This window comes from Peromyscus eremicus, chromosome 2 (genome assembly GCF_949786415.1).
Source record: "Peromyscus eremicus chromosome 2, PerEre_H2_v1, whole genome shotgun sequence".
Taxonomy (NCBI): domain Eukaryota; kingdom Metazoa; phylum Chordata; class Mammalia; order Rodentia; family Cricetidae; genus Peromyscus; species Peromyscus eremicus.
Window position 1 is genome coordinate 122,614,746 of NC_081417.1, and position 18,482 is coordinate 122,633,227.

Consider the following 18,482-nt stretch of genomic DNA (forward strand, 5'->3'; position numbering starts at 1 on the left):
AAGTGCTTCCTACTCTTGCAGAGTTTGGTGCTCAGCTCTCACCCGACAACTGCAGCTGCTTTGGAATAATCCTTCTGTATACTGGGAATATGGATTACTCTCATTGGTTAATAAAGAAGCTGACTAGCCAATAGCTGAACAGGATAAAATTAGGTGGGAGAGCCCAAACTGAGAATGACGGAAGAAGGGTGAAGTCTGGAGTCATCAACATAAGCAGAGGGAGCAGGAGATGAACATGCCATGCTAACAAAGGTACCACAACGTGGCAGAGTGTAAACAAGGAATATGGGTTAACTTAAAATGTAAGAGCTGGTCAGTGTCTGAGCTACTGGCCGAGCATTTGTAATTAATAAGTCACAGTGTTTTTATTTTTGTGGGATAGGAAAACTCCGCCTACATCCAGCTCCAATTCCAATAACCTCTTCTGGCCTCTATAGGCGCTCACTCACATGCATGCACGGACACGGACGGACACACAGACACACACACACACACACACACACACACATATTCAAGCATAGTAAGACCTTCAGTCAGGACCAAGCCTCAACCCCATACATTCACACATACTCAATGGTCTGATTCCTCTAATTGGAGGAAAAGGGGGAAAGAAAATCAAAGCTGTCAGGGTGTGGTAGCTCATGCTTACAACCAATCACAGTACTGAAGCAATAGGATTGCTGAGCTCAAGGCCAGTCTAGGCTACATAGTGAAACCTGTCTTGTTTTTTCCCCTTCTACCTCTCAAAAGTATTTCGATATAAACAAACAAACAAAACAAGCAAACAGCAGTAACAACTGCTCCTCCCTGCAGCAGCGATCACCTTCCTATCATAACCTGGAGCCACGGAGGGACTGTGACAACACCAAGTCTCCCTCAAGTCTTTGCTCCCTGTTCTGCAGGAACAGGACCCGGCCTTTTTGTAACAGAAAAAAACCAAACAAAACCCACCAAGGACAGTCAACTGATAAACTGGTTTCCAAATTCCATTACCCAAAGGCAGAAGCCCTGTCCTTAAGCAGCAGCACCCTTCAAAGGCCCCTGGGTCAGAAAGGGCACTGGGGCTGTGGGGGGTCTCTGGTAGCTTGTGAAGTACATCCTGAAGTCCTCTAGGATGGAGGCCGCCATCTGCCTCACCTGGGCATTGGCCTGACCACGCTCCTGGATATCACACACGAGTTGCAGTCCTCCTTCTTCTACCAACAGTTGGCAGTATTTGCTAGCTAAAAGAAAAACAAAGACACTCCGTGGACAACTGGCATTTTAAATGTTCCCAGTTCACCACATTCACATGAAAGACACAGTGAAAAGATTAAAGTCTTCGTGGCCCCGGAATTAAGAGGTTAAAAAAAAAGTCAATTCCAATGACATGGTGACACCACAGATGGCCATTGTAGTGTGTGTGTGTGTGTGTGTGTGTGTGTGTGTGTGTGTGTGTGTTTTCTAGACAACTCCATGCTTCAAACACCTTTAGGTCTAGCTTTTGGGAAAGAGCACAGCAGAGCTGGAGGAATGGCGCCGCAGTTCTAACAGCGCTTACTTCTTCTGCTGGCTCCTCGTAGCCCCAGAGAAAACTCCAAAGAGCAGTCAGTGAGCTTAGCCTGGACTATAGGAGATTCTATGGTGGTTAGATAAAAGCCAGCATTCCTCAGGAACTTGTGAAACTGGTTCCCATCCACTAAAATGTCCCTTACCTTTGGCAGAAGGGACATATGGCTACCTGTGGTGCCTATTAGCATTTCAAAGCTCATGCTGGCCTCCAAGGCTCCCTCAGTATCAAAAGTAACTGTTAACTCGTCACAAAAAAACTTATCTCCTTTCCTACAGTGAATTCCCTCCAGCTCCAGGGCTTCCCTCCCTGCAGATACCCATTCTCCTTACAGCCCTGTGCTCTCTCTGCTTCTCTAATCTCGGTCCCCTGCTAGTCTCCCCTCTCTCGCAGATGGCCCTGGCCATGTCCGGTCTGCTGGCCATTTTCAGTCTACTTTTTCTGCTCGGGACTCTTGCAGATGCCTCTGGCTGTTCCCTTTCTCTTATCTACAATAAAAATCCTTCCCCTTAACTATACGATGGAGTGGTCATGTCATCTGTTTGTCCAGTTCCTAACACCCACGTGGCAGTCCACAACCACTTGTAATTCTAGTTTCAGGGATTCCAGCACCCTCTTTTCTGGCCTCCATAGGTTCCTGCATGCACTGTATGTACACACACACATGCACATAAAGATTCTAAATGTCCAGCTGAATGGATAAAGTGAAGGAAGGATCTTGGAGCCAGAATAAGGAAGAGAAGCTCTCGGGGCTGAAGAGGTGGCTCAGCAGCTAAGAGCACTGGACTGCTCTTCCAAAGGGCTTGTCTAGAATTCCAGTGCCAGGGCATCTGATACCTTCTTCCAGCATTTATAGGCACTGCACATACATGGCAAACACTCACACATGCAGGCAAAAACACCTATACGCATAAAATAAAAACATGTCCAGGCATGGTAGGACACACCTTTTGTACATAGCAAGTTCCAGGACATTCAGGGCTACCTAGAGAGACCCTGTCTCAAACAACACATATTAGAGTATTAGTGATAAGTGACTAAGGAAAAGCAAGCTGTAGGATTGCATGCACAGAAAGAGGCCAGTTCTGTTTGGTGCCTAGCATGTTCAAGGCCGAGTCCAACCCTCAGCACCTGAAGACAAAAAAGGAAAGGCAGCATTAGCTCACAGTACTGACCTGTGAGGAGCAGGAACACGATGTCTCTGCTGCTAGATATCTACTCCCAGATGTGCTTGTAATTCTGTAGCTTTTTAAAAAACTGTAATAAGACATTTCCACTTTCCTTTTAGCAGTGGTTAAACGGAGCAGACATGGGTGAATAATCTTTTTTATTTAATAATTTTAGGCTTAATTTAAAAATTTTAACAATTTGTGTGTGCATGTAAGTACCTATGCAGGCCAAAAAAAAGGTGACAGATCCCCTGTAGATGGAATTAGATGGTGTGTCACCTGAAGGTGAGTGCCAGGAACCAAACCTGGGTTCTCTGGAAGAGAACTAAGTATTCATAACCACTGAGCCATCTCTCTAGCCCAGTGGTTCTCAACCTTCCTAATGCTGGGACCCTTTAACACAGTTCTCATGTTGTGGTGACCTCCATCTATAAAATTATTTTCATTCTACTTCATAACTGTAATTTTGCTACTGTTATGAATTGTAACGTAAACATCTGATATGAAGGATATCTGATATGCAGCCTGTGTGAAAGGGTCATTCAACTGGGCAGGGGTGGCGCGTGCCTTTAACCCCAGCACTCGGGAGGCAGAGCCAGGCGGATCTCTGTGAGTTCAAGGCCAGCCTGGTCTACAGAGTGAGTTCCAGGAAAGGCGTAAAGCTACACAGAGAAACCCTGTCTCAGAAAAAAAAAAAAAGGGTCATTCATCCCCCATAGGGGTCATTACTCACAGGTTGAGAACTGCTACTCTAGCCCCGTTAGTGTTTTGTTTGTGGATTTGTGTCTGTGTGCATATGTGCACGTGCAGTCAAACACTCACTCCATGGCATATGTGTGGAGTTCTAATGAGAATGGCCGTCATAGGTTCCCAGTTAGTGGAACTGTTTGGGAAGTATTAGGAGGTGTGGCCTTGTGGGTGTGACTTTGGAGGGCGTGTGTCACTGGGGATGGGCTTTAAGGTTTCAAAAGCCCATGAGAGGTCCAGTCTCTGCCTGTTCCCATGGATCAGGACGTACAGCTTTCAGCTGCTGCTCCATCTGCATGCCTGTCTGCTTTCTGCCATGATGATACAGACTAACCCTCTAAAACTGCAATTGAGTCCCCAGTGAAACACTTTCTTTTATAAGAGTTGCTGTGGTCATGATGTCTCCTCACAGCAATAGAACACTGACAAGACAGACAGGTTCTGGAGATCCAACTCAGGTTGTCAGGCTTGTGCAGCAAATGCTTATACCCACTGAGTCAGCTCCCTTGACCCAGGAGAACATTTTCTTTTTGTTGTTGTTGTTTTTTGAGACGGGGTTTCTTTGTGTAGTCCTGGCTTTCCTAGAACTCACTCTGTAGACCAGGCTGGCCTAGAATGCAGAGATCCACCTGCCTCTGCCTCCCAAGTGCTAGGATTAAATACACCACCACTGCCCAGCTTTACAGTTTTTGTTTGGTTTTGTTCTGTAGAACATTTTCCTAAAATCAATTCTAAACTCATTCATTACTCAGGATATTAGCTGGAAGACATCTGCTCTAAGTGCACATTGAATACCTACGGTTTTTACTGCAGACATGATGCACAGCCCATAGTGCCCAGAGCTGAACTTCTGGCTGGGAGAAGTTGCCAAGGAGTGGGGAAAATGCTTTGAAAGATCTAAAAAGATACAGAGATGTCAATTTAGAACTCTGGGGTATAAGATTTTTCAGTATTCCCCCTACAGAGCCTGTTCTTCATGGAGACAGATGTATTATGCAGTCTGTATTTGGGAGGGGGGTCATTTAAGAAATAGCATTTCATATGACACTACACATTCACTGTCTCATTTTATATGAACGACTGCACGCTGCCAGTCTCTTCATGAGGAAAACTTAGTCTTAAAGCTTTTCTTAGAATTTACTAAGAGGAATCACAGGATCTGAACACGAGGCTACTTGACACAACACTTTATCTCTGCAGACTACACAAGAGGCAAGACTGGGCGCTGCAATACTTTCAGATTACCTGTAGGTCACCAGTGCTGACATCTTACACCGTGAACTTGGCCAATTCTCGATGGTTACACGCTGCACTCCAAAAGAGAGGGGGAAATGCAGAGTGTTACGTTCCATTGTTTAATTCTATTATTTAAAAATTACCACAATAGGCTACTTCACATATTACTTATACATATTTGAAACAACAATTTTTTTTAATATGAGGCTGATTTTAAAATCTTAGATATACCTGTTGCCAGATCAACTAGATAACCACTATGTGTAGAATTTATGAACAACTTCCTGTGGAAACCACTGCAGTGGAAGGCTGGGGTGTGAGCGCTCGGGGCAGAGTGCTTGGGGCAGAGTGCTTCCCCAGCTTGTGAAGCCTTGCAGACTCAGTGCCCAGTCCAGTGAGAAGTAAGGGGACAGCGACATGACTCGGCAGTGAAGCATTTTTTGCTTTTGAATCCAGAACCCACACGGTGGCTCTCAACCATCTGAAACTCCAGTTCCAGGGGATCCGCACCCTCTTCTGGCCTCCACAGGCACCAGATACATGTGTGGTACACAGACAGACAGACAGACAGACAGACAAGCAAATACTCATACATATACAATTAAAATAAACTTTAAAAAGCCATGCTGGAGAAATGAGCACTGACTGCTCTTGCAGAGGCCCAGCACCCACAGGGTGGCTCACAACTGTCTGTAACTCCAGTCCCAGGAGATACAATATCTCTTCCGACCTTCACAGGCACTGCACACATGGTGCAGAGACACACACAGGCAAAGTATCTGTACATACAAAATGAAAGTAAAGTGACATTTTTTCAAACAAAGCAAAGATCTCTTTTTAAAAGATAGTAGATTGAGTGTGAATTTATCTATACACTTTCCTTAATTCTTATATTAACAGAAGGATATCTGTTTTGCTTTTTTTAAACAAAAGACCCATCCTTTCTTCTTGCAAAAGATGAACAGAAAGCTACTACATTTCACCAGGAAATTTACAAAAAGCTATCTTCACTGCAAGAAGAAACTGACAAAATAAATGTCCACAGGGTTTAAAATAGAAGCAAACAGAAAACAAAGCAGATTGAGGAATAATTGGTTTAACAGATATAGCACTTGGTAAAGTTAAAAATATGAGTGAATGGCCGGGCGGTGGTGGCGCACGCCTTTAATCCCAGCACTCGGGAGGCAGAGCCAGGCGAATCTCTGTGAGTTCGAGGCCAGCCTGGGCTACCAAGTGAGTTCCAGGTAAGGCGCAAAGCTATACAGAGAAACCCTGTCTCGAAAAAACCAAAAAAAAAAAAAAAAAAATGAGTGAATGGGCAGTGGTGGTGCACGCCTGTGATCCCAGCATTCAGGAAGCAGGTGGATCTCTTGAGTTCCAGCCTAGCCTGGTCTACAAAGTGAGTTCCAGGACAGCCAGGGCTACACAGAGAAACCCTGTCATAAAAAAGAAAACAAACAAACAAACGAAGAATAACAAAAAGAATGGAACTCCTGAGGGGAAAACTATGGCATACCAGGTATTTTCTGGAATGAATTAGAGGTGCAACTGAAAACAGAAGGCTGGCCGGGTCAGGCCAGTGCCTACAGTCCCAGCACTGGGAAGGGTAGGGAAGAAGACTGCCAGGAATTCCAGGTCAGCCTGGGCTACAGAGTGAGGCCTTGCCTGGAGAAACAAACACAACAAAAAACACCAGGAATCCGGCTGAAAAGACTAAATGACTGACCTAGATTTCTGCTAACCAGATGGGCAGCCTGAAGAACAATTAAGGGCAGGACACCATACTAAACAGACAGGACCTCTAAAGGCTTCATGGTGAGGCAGCCCTGTCCCTGCTTTCCTCCTCCCCTGGGCTTTCTGTGCATTTCTGTGCTGTTTCCATGGAAACAGCAGATTCTTCTCTGGGTAAGCTCCACCTAATCCAGAGCTCTCCAACCTGAACCCGAGCAGATAAATTCCACTCATCACACATCTCACTGGCTCCAAGGAAAACTTGAAAATACAAAACTTTAGGGGCTAGAAAAATGGCTCAGCAGTTAAAAGAGCACTTGCTGCTTTTGTAGAGGACCCAAGACTGGTTCCCAGCACCACTCTGGGCAGCTTACATCTGCCTGCAACTCCAGCACTCAGGGATCCAGTGCCTTTTTCTGGCTGTCCCAAGCACTTGTGTGCAGGCAGTATCCATACACACATACACACCATTAAAAACAAATACAAAACCCTGAAACTCTTGTTAGAGCTAGGCACGGTAGCCCACACTGGCAATCCAAAAGTCCAGGGAATCTGAGGCAGGAGAATCATCATGAATTTAAGCAGAGTCTGAGCTACACAGAGACTCATTTCAAAAATAAACAACAAAGTCCAAACAGACAAAAAAAATTAAGAAACTATCACTAATGACATTTAATGAGATGAGTGGCAACATTCAACAGACGAAGAATCGATCTTGTTAAGAATAATTCCCGTACCAAGTTCTGGAGAAGATCACTCCTCTGCAGGCCACGGGATAGCCAATGCTGTTTGTCACATGTCAGATGGGCTATCACGCCCGCGGCAAAGTAGCTCACTTCTATATTGGTGCTGCGGAGCAGGCTGATGAGATGTCTCAACAGATCTTCTGTCACCAGCTTGGGAGAGAGCTCTCTGACTTCAGCTATGTTGTTCTACAGGGCAGCGGAACACAGCCGGGCAGGAAGGGAGAAAGGATCAGGACCCAGCACCCTCCCTACGGCTCCCTCTAGACTCGGTCCCAGAACTTACTCTGGCCCCCTCCCTCCGAACTTGGCTTATGACCCAAATCCCACCCCTTCATGAAGAACATGATCTTTAACAGCAAAGAACCAAGTAAAGCACCTACTAAGTGCTGGGCACAATGCGAGAGAAAAACAGCTTTATCTGTATTCTCTCTCAGCTAATGTTTAATCCTGCAAAGAAACCTGGCACTCAGCGGGACCAACTTGTTGGGTTTGCGCTGCCAGTAACTGAACTCGGAGTTTGACTCCCGGTCCAACACAAGTGCTTCACACTATCGTGAAATTTAAAGAGGAACACTGTCCTGCTGTTGTTTTTAACATACTACATTCGTCTTCTATGCTGCGTAATAAATTACCACAAACTTACTGGCTTAAAATGACACGCATTTACTACTACCTCACAGTTCCTGTCAGGCAAGAGACAGGGCATGACTTAGCTCCGCCTCTACAATGAGGTCTCACAGGGTCTCAACCTCATCCAGAGGCTCCAGTGAGCAAATCTTCTTCCAGCCTCACTCAGAATTCATTTCCCGTGGCGGAAGAACTAAGATTTCGGTTTCTTGTTCAACTCTTAAAGGATGTCCAAAGTCCCTTGAACTGTGGATGTCCCTCTTTTCCAGCCAGGCGCTCACTGACATTCTGAGGCAGTGGAAGCTTTTTGTATGTATATGTTACTTCTGTAAAGTAACTAACACCCTATCAAAGTCGCCACACACTGCTGGAGTGGAGAGGTTTGCAAGAAGACAATAGGAGCCCTGGGACGCCTCACTCATCAGGAGTCCCCTTTGAATTTGACAGTACAATGGCCCGAAGGGGTGAAACAATAGCTGTACAAGAGTAGAGTGAGGTTAACACTTCAGCTTCTGCGGCCCTCAGGTCCAGACACTAGTATGTGCAAAGGAATCACAGCTGTAAAGTCTGAGGCAGCAACTGCCCTGGTTTTGAGATATGGATTAGTCAAGCCTTCCTCAACCAGCTAGACCCCTGCTAATAACACTATTTCAGTGTCAAGCTTATATGACATTAGTCCCCAACAAAGAGACACAAGTTACCATTAGCATAACTCTGGGTATCAAAAGTCCTTGTGAGTCTTTAGCAGTCTACCAAGCTCCCAGACGGACTAAAAGCATCTGTTAGACCTGCAGGTAGGATGTTTCTAAGATATACAAGGCTTCCATTCAACTCTTCGGGATTATCTTCTACTGCTCTTCTCTTTTTCACCCTTTCTCCAAATTCCAACTCTTCTGGAAACAAGTTTCTAAACTGTGGGATATCTTGGTCAAGAGGCAGTATAGACGTAGGAATTGAGAAGCTTCTGGAAAACTAACTGCCTGGAATTACAGGTAAGTGGTTCCTATTGGAGGGTCTGGAGCCTGGCTGTCCAGTTTGTGTGTTCATCCTACCTCTTACCAACTAGGTGAGACAAACGGGTCCCTCCTGTACACTGTGGATTGAGTGCAATTAGAACACACAATCTTGCTTACCCTTGACATAATTTTTCCTGATATTCCTTAGCAATGGGACTCTGCTGCTCCTCTCATGGAAGCATATCCGATGCCCTCAATCTCAGCATTGCCTGATATTAGCAGAGCTAGGAAAGTTCTGGTAGATGGGGACTCTTGAGACTGCTGTGAGACACAAGACTCAGCAGACCACCAGTGCCAACTCTGATACCAGAGTCAGATCATCCTAGATTATTCAGCCTGCAGCCACAAGAATCTCTCCCTCAAAACAACAGAACTGTAGCATGAGCTGAGCTCAAACTATGGGTGCATTGGTTCTTATGGGGAGAGGTATACATGTTTATGTGTGTTATATTTGTGTAGTGCACATGCGTGTGGAAGACAGAGGTCAACATGTGGTTTCTTCCTCAATCACTCTCTTGTCTCTGTATCCTCAGTGCTGGGATTACAGTCATGCACCACCACATCCAGCTTTATACGTGGGTGCTGGGGATCCAAATTCAGGTTCCCAGGCTTGCACGACATGCACTCTACCAACTAAGCTGTTTCCCAATCTCTCTTGTTTGGTTGGTTTTAATTTTTGAGTCAGGATCTTCCTATGTAGCCCCGCCTGGCCTCAAACTTGTTAGCCTCCCTGGAGCTGGGATTACAGGCACAGCACAACACACACCATCTACGGGGTTTTCAGTAAATAAGACAGCTACTGTATTTTTTTAACTTTTATTTTAATTTTGTGTGTGTCTGTGCACAATGTCAATGCAGTGCTCACAGAGGCCAGAAGAGGGCACTGGATCCCCTAGGACTGAAGTTACAGATGATCGTGAGCTGCCATGTGGGTGCTGGGAATCAAACCCAGGTCCTCTAGGAGAACTGTCAGGACTCCTCATCACTGAGCCATCTCTAGGAGAACCATCAGTACCCCTCATCACTGAGCCGTCTCTAGGAGAACCATCAGTACCCCTCATCACTGAGCCGTCTCTAGGAGAACCGTCAGTACCCCTCATCACTGAGCCGTCTCTAGGAGAACCATCAGTACCCCTCATCACTGAGCCGTCTCTAGGAGAACTGTCAGGACTCCTCATCACTGAGCCGTCTCTAGGAGAACCGTCAGTACTCCTCATCACTGAGCCGTCTCTAGGAGAACTGTCAGGACTCCTCATCACTGAGCCGTCTCTAGGAGAACCATCAGGACTCCTCATCACTGAGCCGTCTCTAGGAGAACCATCAGGACTCCTCATCACTGAGCCGTCTCTAGGAGAACCATCAGTACCCCTCATCACTGAGCCGTCTCTAGGAGAACCGTCAGTACTCCTCATCACTGAGCCGTCTCTAGGAGAACTGTCAGTATCCTCATCACTGAGCCGTCTCTAGGAGAACTGTCAGTATCCTCATCACTGAGCCGTCTCTAGGAGAACTGTCAGTATCCTCATCACTGAGCCGTCTCTAGGAGAACCGTCAGTACTCCTCATCACTGAGCCGTCTCTAGGAGAACTGTCAGTATCCTCATCACTGAGCCGTCTCTAGGAGAACCGTCAGTATCCTCATCACTGAGCCATCTCTCCAGCCCCAGACGGCTGTTATTTAAGCCACTAAAGCTGTGGGTTGTTCACAGCAACAGATGATTACTGTGTAAGGATTATCTGCTTGTTCAGAATATGATTAACTGAATCTAAACTGACTACAGCAGTGCCCAACACAAAGTAGGTGCTATGTAAGGATTAGTTTTAATTAAAACCAATTCAAACAAGTCACCTTACCAAAAGGCCAAGCACTCTGCTTTGTATCACGGACACGGAGAACGTCTGTCAAGAGAATGCACGGGTTACTACAGCACGGAGAAAAGAACTTCCCATCTAAACGCAGTCCCACCTTCCCACCTCTAAGACTTGGATGATGACGGTCAATCCTTCATTCTCAATAAAGTACTTGCAGGCCGATGGACACTCATCTGTAAGATTCCAAAGTGCTTTCAGAGTAAACAAGAAGGTGACATCATCTAAATTCTCAGCCGTCTTTTGTCTGACTATTGTTACAAGTTCCTAAAAACCAAAGAGAAAGAGAGTTAAACAACCTCATGACCAACTCACTCCTGTATATATATATATAAAGGGAAGAGGATCCCTAAAAGTGGGGGCTAGGGATATGGCTGGGTTGATAGAGTATTTGTAGCATGCATGAAGCCCTTCAGTCCAGCTCCAGCCTGGCTACAAACACCTGTGCCACATATACAAAAAAAAAATATTGTTTTTGTTTTGAGACACAGTCTCACTTGGTAGCCCTGGCTGTCCCGGAACTCACTATGTAGACCACGATGGCCTTGAACTCACAAAGAACACCCTGCCTCTGCTTTCCAGTGCTGGATTAAATGCCTATACCAGCATGCCTGGCTACCTCAGTAAGAGTACTTCTTAAGCATGGTGGCGTATGACTTTGATCCCAGCAAAGACAGGTAGATCTCTGAGTTTGAGGCTAGCCTGATCTACACATCAAGTTCCAGGTCTGCCAAAGCTACTGAGTGAGACCCTGTCTCAAACACAAAAACAAACAAAAAACACTTCTTAGCATCCATGGAAAAAGCTGGCCTGAGCAGGGCTGTGGTGGCGCACACGTTTAATCCCAGCACTTGGGGGGGCAGAGGCAGGCAGATCTCTGAGTTCGAGGCCAGCCTGGGCTACAGAGTGAGTTCCAGGACAGCCAGAACTACACAGAGAAACCCTGTCTCAAAGAAAAGAAGGAAAAAAAAAAAGCTGGCCTGGTGTCACGTCATGTACACCCATCGTCCCAGTGCTGTGGGGTGGTAGAGAGAAGATCACCAGGGTTTGCTAGCTGCCAGCCCAGGGGGAGACCCTGTCTCAACACCCAACTTCCTCAGCTGGTCCAGGTACACAACCTCCACATACAAAGATCTCTAGTGCCAGACCTGGGTTCTCTACCCAAGGCAAGTATTTTTAAGCCATTAATATATATTTTTAATTACATTTTATTTACTGTGTGAGTGTGTGTATTCGTGAGTATACATGAGTTGCAGTGTATGTATGGTCTACAGAGTGAGTTCTAGGACAGCCAGAGCTGTTACACAGAGAAACCCTATCTCAAAAAAACCCAACAATAAAAAAAATCCATACACATTAAAAAAGAAGTCATTGAAAAAATAAATAACAAAAGCTTTATTCATAACTTTCTTCCTTTTTTCTTAAAGGTATTACGGACCAAGGATTTATAGTTCAGCAGTAGAGCATTTGCCTAGCATGCACAAGGCCCTGGGTTCAAAGCCCAGCATGGTGGGGTAGGAGTGGTGATCACCTCAGCTCACTAGCTCACCTTGACTGTCATGATGAGCTCTTCCTGAAGCTGTTCAGTCTCCTCGGGTGAGAGCTGGAAGCAAACAGAAGACCCAAGTGAAATGCCTACGTTCTCCCGAGCCTAGGAAGTGGGAAATGGCAGCTGATGCACGCCTACCTTCAGGGCTATGAAGGAGGTGATGCTCACTGCCATTGTTTGCATCTTGGGGTTCTCGCGTCTGCACAGCCACCTCATAACAAGCTTGGCAGCATCAAGCCTGAAAAGCAGAATATTATTTTTCTCACAGGTGCATAAAGTTTACAAAGTTATAAATAACAAGTGAAAATAAATCCTTTATTCTCCTTCCAAAAATTCTGTACACAGTTAAAGGCTGAGAGCAGAGGGTTCCTGAGGTTCTGCCCCTCCCCTCCTTAGAGTCTATCCAGCTAGTGGCTTATAGCAGAGGGAGGGACGTTCTCTTCAGTGGTGCGGCCTCTGGTAAGCTGCCCGTGCCTCTGCCTCTAAGTAAACCCTCACCCATGTCCCTGTAATCAGCCCTAATTAAGCTAACTGTTCACACAAAGACATGAAAAGTAGAAAGAAGAGTGACTAGTTGAAAAGAGGAAGAAGCTCAGAGTAGATGGGAACAAGAGAATATTTGGGGATGAATAAGATCAACACATTAGGGCTGGAGAGATGGCTCAGAGGTTAAGAGCACTGGCTGTTCTTCCAGAGGTTCTGAGTTCAATTCCCAGCAACCACATGGTGGCTCACAACCATCAATAATGAGATCTGGTGCCCTCTTCTGGCATACAGGCATATTGTATACATAATAAATAAATCTTTAAAAAAAAATCAACACATTATACACAAGTATGAAAATACCACAATGAAATCCAGTACTGTGTATGATATATGCTAAGGAAAAATTTTAAAACAAAAGTGAAAATGTCAACTTTTAAAGCCTTAGCAATGAAAATCAGAACATTTCAGAGCGATCCCAAGAGAAGCACATTCCAGTAAGAATGTGAGTAACCAAGCTCTGCTGGCCTCAGTCCGTTGCTTATCTGTACTTGCCTGTCAAACGGGACATCCATAAGAATCCTGGAACTGGTTAAGGAGAGAAGGCAATTCTTCTGTAACTTTTGGGGAAGAAAGGAGGAACACTCATGAGCAAATGCAGAGCAGGTTAAGACATGAGGCTGGTGTGTGACCAAGGAACTTTTTTACAGAATGCTCACTACTTATGTAGTCCTCTCCATGATTTTAACTCACTCCTACAATTGGAATAAAGACTGAATGGTACTCTTAAAGACCAACTCCCAGCCAGGCAGTGGTGGCATGCCTTTAATCCCAGCACTCAGGAGGCAGAGCAAGGCAGATCTCTGTGAGTTCCAGGCCAGCCTGGTCTACAGAGCAAGATCCAGGACAGGCACCAAAACTACACAGAGAAACCCTGTCTCGAAAAAACCAAAAAAGACCAACTCCCATTTTTTAAAATATGTCTTTTTTTATTTATTTTTATTTCATGTGCACTGGTGTTTTGCCTGCATGTCTGTCTGTGAGGGTGTTGGATCTCTTGGAACTGGAGTTACAGACAGTTGTGATCTGCCATGTGGGTGCTGGGAATTGAATCTTGGTCCTCTGGAAGAGCAGCCAGTGCTCTTAAACACTGAGCCATCTCTCCAGTCCCAACTCCCATTTTTTTAAACGTTATATTAGTTTTGTGTGTGTCTGTGTGTGTGTAGGTGTGTGTATTTGGGTGTGCACATCATAGCACACATGTAGAGGTCTGAGGACAACTTGGAGTAACCAGCTCTCTTCTTCCATCATGTGGGTCCTAGAGATCGAACTTGGGTTACCAGGGTGGAGGTGCCTTCATCCTGAGAGCTATCATGCATTTCAATTAGACAAATTTACTTTGCTGAATAACCACCACCGCAATAAAGATTTAAATGAAATCATGTCACTCACTCTTTTAGCATGTTTTGCTTGACTCATGTTTTTTAGGGTCAACTATGTTTCATGTACCAGTACCTCACTTCTTTCTTGTTAGACAGAACTCACTTAAACAAACATCACATTTGAGTATCTAAACAAACATCACATTTGAGTATCTATTCATCTGTTGTTGAAACACTTGGGTCATTTCATCTTTTTATAAAGTTTAGTGTGTGTGTGTGTGTGTGTGTGTGTGTGTGTGTGCGCGCGCGCGCGCACGCGCGCAGAGATTAAAAAGCAACTTACAGGAGGTGGTTTTTTTTCCTTCCATCATGTGAGTCTCAAGGATCAAACTCAGGTCTTAAGGTTGCACTTTGACCTGCTAAGTACTAACTTTTATCTTGTTGGTCCAATTCAACTTTCTTTTCTTCCCTCGGATTTCTGTTTGTTTGAGACGGGATCTCATGTAGTCCTGTTGGACTTTGAACTGTATGTAGCAGCAGAGAATAACCTGAACTTCTGATCCTACTTGCTCCGCCTCCCAAGTGCTAGGATTATAGGTGAGAACCATCACATCTGGCCTGACAATGTTAGTGGATGTTTCTTAATAAATGCTTTTTATTGTTATATTTTTGGTATTTTGAAACAGGGTTTCTCTGTGTAGCCCTGGCTGTCCTGGAACTCGCTCTGTAGACCAGGCTGGCCTCAAACTCAGAGATCTGCCTGCCTCTGCCTCTGAGTACTGGGATTAAAGACATACACTACCACGCCCAGCTTTCTGAGTAAATGGTTTTAGCTTCATTGCTTATTCATATTTCCTACTTTTTCCTATAACATTAAGTCCTATTTTATCTATAAAAGAATAAAAACCACAATTCAGTAATACAGATCTTCCGTCTATCTGCTCTAAGGTTCAATGTCGGTCAATAATTTAATTGAAATTACCTGTTGGTAGTAGGGGAAATTTTTCATTGCTCTGAAGAGCAGACAGGTGACCTCCGACAACAGACGGATGGGCATGCCCCTGGCCAGGCCTTGGCGGGTGAGGTTGAGGACACAAGCACTGGCCGTGAACTGCACTGGCAGATCGTGTGGGTGATTCCTCATTCCTATAGCCACGAGCTGAAGAGGAGCGATTTCAGAGCGACAGTCACCATTAAATTCTGGTACTGTCTCCAGTCTATTTCTGTTGGTGTGAGTATTTGCTCACTGGGTTAATAACAGACTTTTCCTATTCTTAGAATTTACTCTGTAGGACACTGAGGAATTGCAGCAAAAGCTTCAAATCCAAATTAACTATCTGGGTAGCTCTGGACCTGAATTTCTTCATCTGTGCCAGGAATTGTATGATCATTTCCCAAGCATCACCCGAGCTACCATGACGAGCATTGCAAGAGACACAAACATCAGTCAGAGTATGCCATTTGGGGGATATTTTGAGACGGGGTCTCATTGTGGAGGTCGGCTGATCAAACTCAGCAATCTTCCTGCCTCCACCTTCTAAGAGCTAGGATGCAGACACGTTCTCCCAGTGAATAAGATTATGCCTCATGCCTTAGCATAAATCCTCAGCATTCACACTAGGGGATACCAGATGTGAAACTGAAAAAAAGCACCAAGGAGGGGCTGGCGAGATGGCTCAGAGGTTGAGAGCACTGGCTGCTCTTCCAGAGGTCCTGAGTTCAATTCCCAGCACCCACATAGTAGCTCACAACCATCTGCAATGAGATCTGGTGCCCTCTTCTGGTGTTCTGCATGTATGCAGGCAGAACACTGTATACATAATTTAAAAAAAAAAAAAAAGCACCCAGGAGAGGTATAAATGCAGCAGATGGGAGGTCACACATTGGAAGACTCCACTGACAAAGCACGTCAGACAGGCTCTAGAACCCAGACAGGAGACAGAGGCAGGAAGAGGAACAAAAGAAACAGGAAGGAAAAACAAAAACCACCAGATGGACAGACAAAAGGATGAGATGAGTTACCAAGGGAGAAGGAAGAACTTTAAAAGTAGAAAACATAACACCAGAAAGGCAATGTAAGTGGAGGAAAACCAGAGCACAAATGCAAAACAAGGAATGTTACTTAGATTTTGTTTCTTTAGAATTACTTTATGAGTGTTGTGCCTACATGTTATGTAAAATTAAATTTTAAAAGTGAGTTTTACATGTGATGAAGCAAAATTAGTATGGATAAACTCATGATAGTCTAAATGCTTTCTGATGTATAAAAAATAAAAATAAATGAGTTTATCATCCCTAAGCCAAAATTCAGCTATAATGTATCCCAAGCTGGCCTCACTATATAGCCAACGATGACCTTGAACTTCTGATCCTTCCACCTTTCCCTCCTGAGAACTGAAGTCATGGGTGTGTACCACTACTCCAGGCAACAATTCATTTCATTTTGTTCTGTTCTTGCTTTCCTTCAGAAAATCTGACTTTAGGACAAGTAATATAGCTCAGTTAGTAGGACACTTGTCTAGCACGCACAGACTACTGGGTTCAATGCCCAGCATGGCATAAACCAGGCATGCAAACACGCCTGTAAACACGTCCTAGTGCTTGGTCAGAAGAGAATCAGAAAATCAGCGTTGGAGCTGGGGGTGCAGCTTAGCAGTACAGTGCTTCCAAGCACACATGAGGTGTGCTCAATGTCTCTGTACTACATAAATTGGGCATTTAACAGCACATGCCTGTAATTCTAGCACCTAGGAGGTAGATGTGGCGGTTCAGTGGTTCAAGATCATCTTCAGCAACATGAAGTTTAAGCCTAACCTGGGATAGATGAGACTCCCAGAAGAAAAAGAATGAAGAAAATCAAATATTAGAGTTTGAAGACTAAACAAATCAATAAATGCATAGGAAATGTCTAGAGCAAAGTGAATTCAATTCCTACAAACAGATCCATAACTCCTATTTTATATTTTAAAAAGATAATACAATGCTACTACTACCTTTCTGTACTGTTCACCAAACACTTTCTTTTAGGAGACAAGGTCTCACTATGTCATAGTAGCTGGCCTGGAACTCACACTGATCTGTCTTCATTCTCCTCTAGAATGCTGGAATTAAAGGGGTGCTCTACCAGGCCTGCTAGTAAACAACTTTCAACTGACCAGGAAAGAGGTGATGAAGTCAGTCTTCTTTCTGAGGTACCTTTAGAATGGCAGGCAGGATGGCACTCAGGGAGAGCGTCTCTGTGAAGAGCCTGTAGAGAGCTTCCTTCACAAAACACGGCCTGTTCCTGTACTGGCTCAGTGCTTCAGAAATCTGACTCATGTTGGCTCCTCCAGCAACCTGAAAAACATGGAGTCACAGCAGGCTTCAGCTCCTCACACATGCATTTGGGTTCCGCCAGCTTCAAAAGCATAGCAGGTGTTCAAATACTCCAGGTAGTGAAGTTGCTCCCCTTTAGTACTGATTCCAATAGAACCTTGTGTTCCTCAACTTGCATTTTACAGGTCTATCCAAGGAGTGAAGTGTGCACCTCAGTACCATGACAAAGGAAGCTGGTGCTAGTGCTGGAATCATTACTTCTCCCTGCACCTGAAGTCCAGTTATGCCTGGAGTTCCAACACTCAGGAGGCAGAGGCAAGAGAATTCTCAAACGAGAACAGCCCCTGTCTGAATCAAGAACTGGGGGAGGGCGACCCACAAAAGCTCACTTGACTGTGTTTTGGAGATCTGCCTTGGTGTAGACTGCTTGCCTAGCAAGTATGAAGCCCAGGGTACAGTTCCTACTGCAAACAACAAAACAAGCCACACAGGAGCGTGCAAAGTTCCAGCAATGAACAATCACAATGGAGGCCTATCAGGAGGCTAAGTGCTCACACAGGGAAAACCATCGGGTCAAGGCGGGAAGGCAGAGGAAAAGGAGCTCAGTCGTCCTTGTCCTTGGTTCTAATCCCGCTTCTCCATGCCATAACTCTTCCTTGCCATCCCAGGATACTATGTTTTAAACAGCCCACTTCAATTAGCCTAAAGGTAGCGGAGGTCTCCTGATTACACCCTCTCCTGTAGCTGCTCTCCAAAACATAAGGAATTTTTTCTTTTTTTTTTTTAACTAGACATGATCAAGTTTTCAACATCCCTGGGTAGTAAAGAATAAGAAAAACAAAACAAAACAGAGGAGCAGAGAATAAGTGAGAATCTTACAAAATGAAAGGAAGAAATGAATTCAAAGCATCCATCCTGCCTCCACCACTCACACCATCATCCCAGTACTCAAACGGACAAGAAAGTGCTTTTGTTCTGTTGAGACAGGCAGGGTCTTACTGCGCACCCCAAACTAGCTTTCAACTCACAATCTACCTGCCTCGGCCTCACCAGCCCTGGGATCA

At 44.9% G+C, this 18,482-nt stretch overlaps 1 protein-coding gene and 2 non-coding genes across 3 annotated transcripts in view; 1 reads left to right on the forward strand and 2 right to left on the reverse strand.

The window, feature by feature from the left end:
* Positions 1-1,013: 1,013 nt before the first annotated feature.
* Zyg11a (zyg-11 family member A, cell cycle regulator) overlaps positions 1,014-18,482 on the reverse strand; it is a 38,779-nt gene continuing 21,310 nt past the window's right edge. The window contains exons 4-14 of the mRNA XM_059256029.1: positions 17,299-17,439; positions 15,086-15,262; positions 13,277-13,341; positions 12,377-12,476; positions 12,239-12,292; positions 10,795-10,956; positions 10,675-10,719; positions 7,170-7,364; positions 4,711-4,772; positions 4,265-4,362; positions 1,014-1,223 (exon numbers count right to left, since the gene is read on the reverse strand). Coding sequence (XP_059112012.1) covers positions 1,015-1,223; positions 4,265-4,362; positions 4,711-4,772; positions 7,170-7,364; positions 10,675-10,719; positions 10,795-10,956; positions 12,239-12,292; positions 12,377-12,476; positions 13,277-13,341; positions 15,086-15,262; positions 17,299-17,439 — 1,308 coding nt within the window. The 3' untranslated portion in view covers position 1,014. The remainder of the gene's footprint in view (positions 1,224-4,264; positions 4,363-4,710; positions 4,773-7,169; positions 7,365-10,674; positions 10,720-10,794; positions 10,957-12,238; positions 12,293-12,376; positions 12,477-13,276; positions 13,342-15,085; positions 15,263-17,298; positions 17,440-18,482) is intronic.
* Positions 5,616-5,743, reverse strand: LOC131905428 (small Cajal body-specific RNA 24). The gene has a single exon (XR_009377940.1). It is a non-coding gene; the product is annotated as a small Cajal body-specific RNA 24 (non-coding RNA).
* LOC131905424 (small nucleolar RNA Z39) lies at positions 16,304-16,367 on the forward strand. Its single transcript, XR_009377936.1, has one exon. It is a non-coding gene; the product is annotated as a small nucleolar RNA Z39 (small nucleolar RNA).